Below are 10,998 nucleotides of genomic sequence, written 5' to 3'. Positions count from 1 at the left end.
GTGAGTGATGGGTTCAGATTCCGTGTAGAAGGATGCTTGGTGCCTCCCTGTGGAACGGCGAGGAGGGCCTGCAGAGGGACAGGGGCCCTGGTGCGGGAGAAAGCGGCTAATGCGAGATCCCAAGAGCAGGGTCCACCGGACTCGATGGATTAGACAGAACGAGGAGAGAAAGGAGCCTAAGGTGACCCCCGGTGTAGTTGGCCTTAGGGTGGGGGTGGGGCCGTTCACAAAGTGGGGGGAACGGAAGGTGCAGCAATGGGGCTGATCACGGGGCCCAGGGATATGGCTGGCTGCTGGAAGCGCGCCGCTCCTCGTGGCCCAGGATGGAAGAAACCCCAGCACTGGGGAGGGCAGAGCGCTGAGGACGGGGAAAGCCGGGAGGGGCAGGCGGGAGCAGCAAGTGGTAAATGCCAGGGCAGGTGGAGTAGGGGGACAAGGACCGGGAGACCGTCGGGCTTTGGCCTCTAGCGTTGGTGTTTCCCAGGAAGAGCAGTGAGCGGGGAGGGGCAGCGGTGTCGGGTGGGGTGCTGGGGAAATGCTGAGAGGGCGGAGGTGGGGTCAGTGTGTGAGGAGTAGACCAAGTGCAGAGCGAGGAAGTAAGGGGTCTCCAGAAAAGGAAACAGCGGAGGCAAGAAGTGGGAGGAGGCAGAAAGGAAGCCGCTGCCTCAGTGGAGCCCAGGCAACAGCCCGGACGCGAGCTCAGGCCGCAGGAGCCCTGCGTGCCGCGCGGGCGGCAGGAAGGCGACCGCGGCCTCGCTCTCGGACCCACAGGGATGAGGCCCCGGGCGCCGAGGCTCGACCCCACCCACTGTGGCCTCCTCGGGGACCCTGGCATCCTCGCGGTCGGCCCACCGGAGGCCCCGCCCCCAGCGTTGGCCTCGGTCGCTCCGGAGGATGTCCGGTCGCCGGGAGCTGGCAGAGGGGCTCCCGGGGTCGCTGATGCCACCCCTGGTCTCCTCCGCCGAGCCACAGGGCCGGAGCCTGGGTTCGAGGCCCAACTGTGCAGTGTGGCTCCGGGACCTGACTCTGCCACGCGCAGTGGGGCTGGGTGGCCCAGGCCGGCGACTTCCTCGAGTTCCCCCTCCCCGCCCCGGGCGCACAGCAGGGTCTCATTACCGCCCATCCCCCTCCGCTAGCGCCCCGCGTGCCGGGGGGTCTCCGCGGCCGGGGGGAGGGGCGGGTTATAATGAATCCCAGGCCGGAAATTCCTCCCGAGGGGCCCGGCTGGGCTGCGGGAGTGGGGGGGGCCGGCGCTGAGGCTGGCAATCTGCCCGCACCACCCCTCCTCCTCCTCCTCCTCCGCCCCCCGCATCATGGAAACTGGGCCGCCGGCCGACCCCCCTGGCTCCGCTCCACATTCCTGCCTCTGGGGGCGGGCGGGGCACGAAAGCTGCGCTACCCCCTTCGGGCCGGTCCGCAGGGGGAGCCGCGGACCTCCGAACCCTCCTTATGATTTGGGACGAGCACCGCCTCCCCATTCCAGCTTGGGCAGATCTTCGGGGAGGTTAGGGAGACCGGCAGGACCCGCGACACTCCATTCGATTCAATCAACTCTGAGAACCTGGTTCATCTCTAGTTACCCTCCCCCCCCCACGTGATTACTCTTCATTAAGCGCTCGTGGGCTTACCCCGGGCTGCGCCCGTATTGTGCGCCCAGCCCTCAACGCCGGATTTTCACCTCTCAGCATCTGGCGAGGCAGACACCATTATGCCCATTTTACAGGTGAAGGCAGTGAGGTTCAGACAGAGGAAGGTTCAGATAGTAGGGTCGGGCGGAGCAGGAACTCCGGCCACCTCCTCCCGGAAGCTCCCCGGACGGCGCTGGGCATCTGTAGGCTCTCAGATGCCCCCAGATTCCTCTCCGGGGCGACTGGAAGGAGGGACTCTGCGAGACGGGGGAGGGCGTGCGGGCTTCGAATCCTGTCTGCTCGCTCAGGCTGTGGGGCTGGGTCTCAGTTTCCGCACGTGGGAAGAGGGCGCCCTCCCAGGCCTTCTGAACGACGTTAGCGGGGGACTCGAGCCTCCGGATCCTCCGAGTCACCGGGCGCGCACACAGCGCTTACCTGCGAGCCTCAGACTTGAGTCGCTGCCTCCTTCCAGCCGTGGGGCCTGGCCGGGCCCCGGCCAGACTGTCCCTGGGGCTCCAGGAGGGCGGGGCCAGGGCAGCGCTAGGCGGGGCCGGGCCAGGGGGCGGGGCCGGGGGCCGGGATTCCTAGGAGACCGCGGCAGTGCCGCGAGCCGCGAACCGCGGCGCGCGGACTCGGACCCGGACCCAGCCGGGTGCGGAGGCGGCAGGTGAGCAAAACTAGGAGCCTGGGGTTCGTCCCCCACTTTCCCCAACTTTTTGTTTAGCCTCTCCCTGCAGATGGGCGCTGAGTGGGGGGTCGGGAGCCCGGTTCCCCCTTTCCCCGGAGTGTGGACGCGCGGGGAGGCGGGACCCCGGAGTGTCCGGGATCCAGCCCCGAGCAACTTCCCGAGACATGGGACCTTCGGACTGTGTCTCCAAGTTTCTGCCTCTCAGGGGTCCCCAGCGTCGACCCACGCCCTCCAGAGTCTCAGGGTCTCCGAGCATGTCCCCATCTCTCTGCAAGCCTCCGCTTCCCTTCCCGCCAGGACCCGCGGTGGCTCAGGGGTGACCTTTCCGGAGCTGGGGCCGGAGCGCCAGCTCTGGCCTGGGGCGGGGTGGTCATATCTCCAGTTTGGGGCTGGGGAAAGGGCTCCACACTCAGAGACCGGGGTGGGGAACGGGGCTCGCCTCCTCCCAGGACGCTCCCGGGTCTGAGCAGAGAAGTGACCAGCGTTGGGTCCTAGTAGAGCCCCCGTCCTGTGTGGCCTATGACCCTGGCAGGCCCCTCCGCCTCTCCGGGCCGCAGTTTCCCTCTGTGAACACCAGGCTTTGGACGCGGAAGACGCCGGGGCTCTATGCTAGGCCCTGGGCCTTCAGCGCTCCTGTCGGAGGCAGGGATGGGGTGTCCTGCTTTGAGCTTCGGGGGTGCGAATGGGGAGTGAGTAGGGTAACAAGGCCTCCTTCCTGGGACCTCGACTATGGGTTCCAACGTTGCAGCTGTGGAGAAACCAGACTGGGGCAGTGAGGATGCACCACTGGACAGCGAGGTGCTAACCCTCCTCTCCTAAGGCCGGAGCGCCCCGGCCGGGGCACGATTTCCTCCCACATCCTCCCTTCCGTGGGGGCCACACCACACGCAGCCCCGCGACTCCTGCCCGGCCCGGATTCACTCCTCAGGTCGCAGGCCAGGCCGCACCAGCAGCCGGGAGGGGCTTAAGCAGGGCGGCCCAGACCCTGCGGCAGCCAGAGGTGCAAGGGCGGTGCTGCTCCGGCCGGGACGCGGGCCACTGAGGCCTCGGGCGGTGGAGGCCGGAAAGGAGGCCAGGCGGCTGGAAAGGGGGATGTTTCATCCCGAGGAGCCCGAATTGGAAACGCTGCAACCTGGGGGAACAGCGTTGCCCGGGCTGACAGGAGAGACAGGAGGGGAGCTCACTTGGCAAGGCCCGGCGCCCGGCACCCGCAGCCCCCTGCTTCCTGCCCTGGCGTTAGCCCGGCCGCTGGAGGAGGGGGCGGCCTCTTCTTCGCGGAGTTTAAAGAAATCCTGGGCCAAATCTGCCACTTGTTTTGGTCAGAGCGGTCTTCTCGGAGTCTAGCTCAAGTCTCTCTTGCTGCATGCAGCTTCAGTGCTGACTGAGGAGGTCTGGAAGGAGGAGGCGGGCAGGAAGAGGCTGGAGGCCGCGACACCCACTCCTTCCTTCCCTGCGGTACTTGAAGCGCAGCAGAGGGGAGGTGGGGCCCGCGAGCGACCCCAGCGGACCCGGGCGGCTGAGTGCCCCCTCCCTCCTTTACTACGGTGCAGCCACCTGCGGGGGTGAGCTCGAGCTCGGGCGGCACTTACCCTGGAGACTCCGCTGCCGGGGGCCCCACACCTCCCGAGGCCCGGGACCCGCAAGCTGGCCAAGAGGGCGCAGGCGGCCGGAGCCCCGCAGCCAAGGATGCGCCAAGGAGCAGCCCGCGACCCCCTCCCTGGTCTCCGCCCGCGGGCCCGGCCAACTCTGGCTTCTGCCGCGCGTCCCTGGCTCGGAGCTCCGCTGCGGAAAACCCGAGCGGGGGCGGCTCCCCGCCTCGCAGCCCGGGAAAATCCGGGGGTGGCCGCCAGGGATCTCCAAGCGTCCTGGGCCAGGCAGCCCCATCTTCCCTCCCGGATGTGGGCCCCCGACCTGGCGCTCCGACCGTAGGCCCGTCGGTTCAGTCCCTGCCTCCCACCTTCTCTCCGCAGAGCGCCAAGACGACTGAGAGATGACGGCTGGGAGCCCCGGAGACTGCGGGGAGGTGCGGAGGAGCCCCGAGGGCCGCGTCTCCCGCCTGGGCCGCCGCCTGGGCCGCCGCCGGCGCCCGCGCTCCCCGCCCGAGCCCCTGCGGGTGCGGGCGCGGCTGCGGCTGCGATCGCCGTCGGGGGCGTTCGCGGCGCTGGGGGCGCTCGTGGTCCTGGTGGGCATGGGCATCGCAGTGGCCGGCTACTGGCCGCACCGCGCCGGGGTCCCGGGACCCCGGGCTGCAAACGCCAGCGCGCCCCCGCTGAGCGAGCTGCGGCGCGAGGGTCGGGGCGCCGGCCGGGCCCACGGCCCGCACGAGCGGCTGCGACTCCTTGGGCCCGTGGTCATGGGCGTAGGCCTGTTCGTGTTCATCTGCGCCAACACGCTGCTCTACGAGAACCGAGACTTGGAGACTCGACGGCTTCGTCAGGGGGTGCTGCGGGCTCAGGCGCTCCGACCCCCGGACGGCCCGGGCTGGGACTGCGCTCTCCTCCCCAGCCCCGGCCCCAGGACTCCCCGAGCCATAGGCTGCGTGGAGCCAGAAAGCTGGGACCTGTCCCCGTGTCGGGGTACCTCACCAGTCCCATCAGTGCGGAGTCTGCGTTCAGAGCCTGCTAATCCTCGCTTGGGGTTACCTGCCCTGCTCAACAGTTACCCGCTGAAGGGCCCAGGGCTGCACCCACCCTGGGGTCCACGGACCCAGACTGGCCATGTGATTATCACCGTGCAGCCCTCTGGTTCCTGCATTGAACATTCCAAGTCTCTGGATCTGGGCCTTGGGGAGCTCCTGCTTAGGGCCCCAGCAGCTCGGGACTGTGCTCACCGAAGCTGGCCACGGCTGGACCGCCTTAGTCTGGGGGGTTACGCCAAGTTGGGAGGAGGAGGGGACTTGGGGGCCCGGGTCTGAGGAGCAGGGGACAGCCTGCTATGAGGCTGCAGCATGGACCATGGTACCGGACTAGGATGGGAGTCCCAATGTCTAGTAGATGCTTCAGTCACATCCCAGACTGGGGACGGATGCTCTGGCCCCAGCAGCTGCTAAGGCATCCTGACTTGCATGTCAGCAGAGAAATGCCAACTGCACAAGGGTTCAAAAAGCCGGAGAGAATGTGTTTTAACGTGGAATCTGGAGACCAGCATGACTCAGCCTTAGGAATTCCTTCAGCCTCCAAAAGTGGCCTTAGCCCTGGACAGGTACCTGAGGGGGCTGGAGGTCCAGGCCAGGGTGATTGGGAGATGTATCTGGTGTCTTGGCAAACCCAAAGTGGTGGGCAAGGACCCTAAGACTTGGAAGGTAGGTTGTGATGTTACAGGCTGGGACAGGCTCCCTCCAAGGTGGCACTAGTGATAGGGTTTGCGCCTCTGGGAAGACGGGCAATGGGGTGGAGCTGAGATGTTCCACCGCCATCTGGGATGGAGACTGAGCCTTTAATTCCTACCACGTCAAGCCCTCCCCCCCTCAGCCATGCAGGGTATATCCCACGAGGGCTACACTGCTGCCAATGCCTTCATACTGAGGGTCTGGCCCTTCCCTTAAAGAGGTCTGAGAAGCCCCCTTTCTCTCCTTTGTCGTGGCCTGTGCCCCAAAATTTCCCTCCAGTTGGCAAAAAGCATATGCCGGTTCCCAGAAATCCTTTTATATGTTGAAACTGCATTTTGGTCAATGTGGACACCTTTAGAAAATGGCTTGGATTTGGGTCTTCCTGTCGCACGTTTAATTTTTCCCGAGTTGCCGGTAAGAGAAGAGAACTTTAAAAGTTGATCAATCTTCACAGAGTCCTTTTTTTTTTTTTTTAAGTTTATTGAAAAATGCAATACAAGAAGAAGCAAGACCAAACAGTATCTAAACACTACCACCACTTCTCTAACTACAAAAGGCCAAAACGGCAGACCTAATTATTGCCTATTTAATCTAAGGATTTTGCCAATTTGATTCGGCTGGCATAGTTCCTATTTTGTCAAGAAATGTAAACAACTACTTGATATGATTCATAATTTTTCTTTTTTAATTTACAAAGCTCCTTCATTTTTGTCACCAAAATAAAACATTTGAGAGAGATCTGTAAAACCAACCAGCCTGGGGCTAAGATCCTGGACAGGTATTTCCCACGAGCCTTCCTTGGTGTTGGTCAGGCCATAGCCCTGGCTCCATTTCCCGAGGTGGACTGTTGCTCCCTCACCCTCAGCTGCCCCGCAACACACGGTGGGGGGCTGGGGGCGGGCAGAGGCCCTGACAGGTCCCTGCAGCCAGGCTCTGTGGGCCCTCAGCGGATAAATTCAGGTCCTGCTTTGTGGGTGGGTTGGGTAGGTGGGTGGCAGAGACCTCACGTGGCTTGGAAGAAATCTTTGTTGCTGAAGTGAGATAAAAATAAAATTGCAGTGAGAGTTGTTCCTGTGCTGTGTCTGAGTCACTTTAGGAAAACTGCCAAGTTGTTGACACTGGAAATGAACTCTTCTCCCCTCTTCACCATTTCCACTTGGACAGTCTGTTTTTCTTCACACACACGCACACACACAGTGGCAGAAAGAAAAAAAAAGATCCAAACAATTGCCAAACCCCAAGTTCTGTAACCAGAGAGGGAGGAAAAGGAAAGAGGCTTGGAAGGACACCCCTCGTGTTGGCTTGTCCGAATCATGGCTTCTCAGCGCCAGAAGGGCACTGGAGATCTTCTGGTCCGACTTATAGACAAGGAAGCAGGGTGAAGTGAGTTGGTGACAGATTGAGGGGAAGTTCAGGCCCCTGATTTGTGGTCCTAGGCAGTGAAAGTGGCCACACTGACCTGGATGGCACAGAATACTCAGTGTGCCAGGTTCCTGACGTGCATGCTGTGCCCTCTTCCTTTCCCCATCTTCATTCCACAGGTTGCAGCTCTGCAAGCTCCGGCAGCTCTTCCAGCAGGACAGCTGGCCATTGGCAAGTGAGCTCACATCGCATGCCGATATGATGCGAGCTGGATTTCCAACCTCACCACCGCTCTGGGCAACGAAGCTCGGGCTTGGGCACGGCCTGGAAAAGCCCCATCGCTCCAGACCGTATGCCCCAGGCTGTCTGTCCCTGAGACAGGGCACTCTCCTTCCCCCCGAAGCCTGTCACATATCCCACCTGAGCTCTTCCTGTCCCTGCCCAGAGAGAGCTACCTGTTGGTTAGTAACAGTCTCAAGTAAGTACTAAGAGAAAAACGCACACTCGTGAAAACAGTTCAAACCAACTGAGTTTGTCTAAACAAAGGTCAGCCAGCAGAGACTCCGGAGACGTGCTGCGGGCTGGGAGCAGAGGCTGTAGACTTCTCTCCTGCTCGCCGCCCTGGAGCCCCCAGCCACTGCTGACTGGGACCCACTGTCCACCTCAGGAAGCTCACTTTCTGTCCTAGAATCAGGATTCTAAGAACTTGTAGGTAGATCTGTTTGTGGGAAGCAAGCTGGAAGATCAGAGAGGCCCTACTGAATAAAAATGTCCCCTAATCTTTACCAGGAATAGTGGGATTGGGGACATCAGTCCTCATTTTCAAAATCAAAAACAAAAAATTAAACCCAAACCCACCACAAACATCAAGCCACAAAACCTGACAGACCTCAGATGGCAAGTGGGGATGAGTGGAGCTGGTGTTTGTACCCCTTGTCAAGTGGGGTTTTGTGGGGAGCGTGGCCCCTAAAAGCCAATTCCCATGCTCCAGAAGGGTCTCTGCAGGCAGGGGCCGGTCTGGACCACGATCGCCTCCTCTCTCAGTCACATCCTCTCTCACCCCAGGATTAAAGAGAGAGGCTCAGGGATGTTCTCCTGGAAATACTTCTTAGCAGGATCCAACTGAGGTAAACTCCACCACTCCCCTGTGTGAAGTGCACATTCCCAGAACTAGAAAACCTTTAAAAAAATCTCGTCAACTTTCTTTGTCCAAATCACCACTAAAAATGTGCGGTCAGTGCTTTTGGCCCAAAGTGCCTATTTTTCTGTGAGTTTTGGTCTCTCCTGAGATGGGAGGTGGGGGGAGCACTTAGCAGAGCCACTGCTTCTGATGAGGTAAAAGGGGGGGGAGGGCAGGAAGGTGAAGGCCACGGATATGTTCAAACATTCACAGTATCAGATATATCTGAAGCAACTTCTTATGTCTTTGATCTAAAGAAGCTCCAAAAAGAAAGAACAGGAGAGAGGAAGGAAAACAATACTACATTCTTAGCAGACGCCTCTGCCTCCCCATACCACCCTCAGCAAAGGGACAGGGACATCTTCCTGGGGTCTCTGGATCAGGGCAGCCGCCCTGCCTGACATTCTGATAAAGTTACATCACTGGCTCTGAGAAAGGGCTGGTTTATGAAGTTTCTGCTGCCATCTAAAGGGTATAAACTAGGGGAGGAGCAGGGAAGCCCCATTAAGCTGGCTTTGTCCCCCAGCACAGCTGACAGAGTCATTGGAGGATTTCCCGAAGAATGCTGGGGACCCTGCCAGTGTAAATGGGGAGAGGCTGGGCTGAAGGGGTTACAAACCACCCCATAAAAAAACAAAAGGCTCTTTAAAAACAGTCCAAAGAGTGAAAAGTTGAACAATTTCTGGTATCACAATATAGAAAAATGTATTCAAAAGGATCAGTGATATCTAGAAGACTTTCTTGGTATAAACTCCAAATAGAAAATGAAATTGCTTTTCTGGTGGTTTAGAATCAATCATTTTAAAAGTCTGAAGTCTGACTATTGCAGGTTAGCTTCTTTATCATTCTGCTCGTTTTCTCTGGGACGGGAGATGGGCAGGGAGTCGGGGGAGGGGGGAGGGTAGGACAGTTCCTAGAGGAAAGAAAAAAGCAAAGTTTTAAAATCCCGCAAAGGAGACTGCTACCCAGTCCCGGTGCCAAGTTCTTGTGGCCACAAGTGACAGTCAGGGCCCGAGCGGTTTTACAGGGCCCCGTCCTACCTGGTGACTGATGGCTTCTTCAAGTTATTTGTAAACTACTTGTAGGCATGACTTTATCTGGAACCCTGGCTCCCAAAAAGCAGCTATCTTGCTTCCAACTCTCTAGTCTGGCCCCAGAGCTTCAGCCCTTTCTTTCCTATCCCCCAAACCCTCATTTCCAGACAGCTAGCGCTGCTTTTCTTGGTTTTGTTCTTCTCCTCTGGCCCTCCCAGGTCTAGGCTCAGAGAGACTTGTGACAGCAGAGAGTAGAGCAGCAGGGAGAAGTGGGGGGAGATGAGGTGGAGAAGCTGGAGGATGCGTGAAGATTCAAAAGGTGGGTGGGATTTACATCCACGCTTGGTGTATCTGTTCCACCCCGTCACTGCTGGCACCGCTGAGGGCAGGAGGAGACCTAGCTGCTTTAGTTGGAGCCAGACACTTAATGACCTCCCACATCCTCCTCCTCAGCCTTCCTCTGCCTTCGGTTTATCAAGTCCCAGCGTGGACTCCTCTGGGGGGACGACTCCACTCCACACGCACGGCCCATACCTGAGCTCACTCCTCAGAGATCTCGGTTTCCTGATGGACGACCACCTTGGTCACTGACATGTCTGGGTGCTGCTCCTTTGCCTCCTTGATGGCCTGTACGAGGACCTGAGAAAGACAGAAACAACGTCCATCAGGCAGAAAGCAGCCTGGCTGGTGAAAAAGGCAGGGGTCATAGGACACCATTTCTCTGGCAAGTTCAATCTTTCTGTCTACAGAACCAGAGCAGCATGTAGGCTAAGCCAAGCTGACGATGGCCGTACCCACCCTATCCTGCTTAGGGAGGCTCCTGGACTGAAAACACAGACACAGGGAGAGCTTAGAGCTGTCTCCAAGGAATCAGGGAGGGCCTTGAGGGCTGACAGCCTGGTGGCTCTGGGAAGATTCACTCAAGAAAGGGAGTCTGAAGAACAAAGTGAAATCTGTGTTCAGCGTAGGGTAACCGGGAAGCTCAGGACAGGAGAGGAAACTAGCGAAGCAGCTACAAGAAGGAAGAGATGTCTCTGGCTAAAGTAGAGACAAGAAAGGAAGAAAGAGTGGGAGGCCCATGACACGCCACATACTGGCCTAAGTACATTACTTATTATGATTTACTTGATCTTTACAACAACTCAATGAATTAAGGCAGGATCCTTAATTTCATATTTTAGACGTGGAAACCGAAGTTCAGTGGTTAAAGTGCTTAACGTTTCACAGCTAGTAAGTAACACAATGGGGATTTTCACTTGAGTCTATCAGACTTTCCTCTTTGCCACACTGTTTTTTAGTTTCAGAGGGAGGTAGAGGGGATGACGACCCTATTTTAGTATCTGGAGGAGTTTTGATCATTTTAGAAAAGCTGAAGGGAGCAGAGGGAAAGTCAAAGAAGAACAATGACACGACTACTCCCCTTGGGCTGCAAGTCACTGAGCCTCAAGCTCAGAGCACCCCAAGGTGGAGGAGCCCAACACAGACTTTGGGGGATGGTGGCATGGGATTCTCAGTGCCAGGCCTCCATCGAAAAGGACTCTAGCTAGATTTGACCAGCTGACTGTTAACCCTGGCTGTTAAGACTACTTCTAGGAGGGACGGGAAGAAGGGAGATCCCTCTTTTGGTCTCTTGACTCCATGAAAGCCGTTCTTGGCACCGCTACCTCTACAGGCCCCTGCTCATCCTCTCAGCTTGTTTGCTCAACCAGTCTGCTCATGCTTCAAGGCCCAGCCCAAGCCCCCTCTCTGGTTACTCTGGCCTACACCCCTCTCTCTCT

At 58.9% G+C, this 10,998-nt stretch overlaps 2 protein-coding genes across 15 annotated transcripts in view; one reads left to right on the top strand and one right to left on the bottom strand.

Annotated features, from left to right (window-relative positions):
- The first annotated feature begins 2,237 nt into the window (after positions 1-2,237).
- On the top strand, positions 2,238-5,237 carry TMEM200B (transmembrane protein 200B). The gene is made up of 2 exons (XM_079913144.1): positions 2,238-2,295; positions 4,287-5,237. Exon 2 carries the CDS (start codon positions 4,307-4,309, stop codon positions 5,228-5,230), a length of 924 nt encoding a protein of 307 aa, XP_079769270.1. The 5' UTR covers positions 2,238-2,295; positions 4,287-4,306; the 3' UTR covers positions 5,231-5,237.
- A 5-nt stretch (positions 5,238-5,242) lies between these two features.
- Positions 5,243-10,998, bottom strand: part of EPB41 (erythrocyte membrane protein band 4.1) — a 205,130-nt gene continuing 199,374 nt past the window's right edge. For 5 of the 14 annotated variants that reach the window (XM_079913018.1, XM_079913028.1, XM_079913025.1 and 2 more), the window contains 2 exons: positions 9,755-9,859; positions 5,246-9,099 (listed from right to left, as the gene is read on the bottom strand). In XM_079913018.1, the coding sequence (XP_079769144.1) occupies positions 9,761-9,859 (99 nt within the window). In that variant the 3' untranslated portion in view covers positions 5,246-9,099; positions 9,755-9,760. Of the gene's footprint in view, positions 9,100-9,754; positions 9,860-10,998 lie in introns of all 14 variants that reach the window. The other 9 variants (XM_079913026.1, XM_079913029.1, XM_079913019.1 and 6 more) reach the window with 7 other exon arrangements.

The sequence above is a fragment of the Stenella coeruleoalba genome, assembly GCF_951394435.1.
Source record: "Stenella coeruleoalba genome assembly, chromosome: 1".
In the NCBI taxonomy this organism is placed as follows: domain Eukaryota; kingdom Metazoa; phylum Chordata; class Mammalia; order Artiodactyla; family Delphinidae; genus Stenella; species Stenella coeruleoalba.
The sequence above is the reverse complement of the archived record's forward strand: the minus strand, read 5'-3'. Positions and strand labels throughout refer to the sequence as shown.

Excerpts from the sequence above, each read along its gene's own strand:
- TMEM200B (XM_079913144.1), top strand. The coding sequence starts at position 4,307 with ATGACGGCTGGGAGCCCCGGAGACTGCGGGGAGGTGCGGAGGAGCCCC.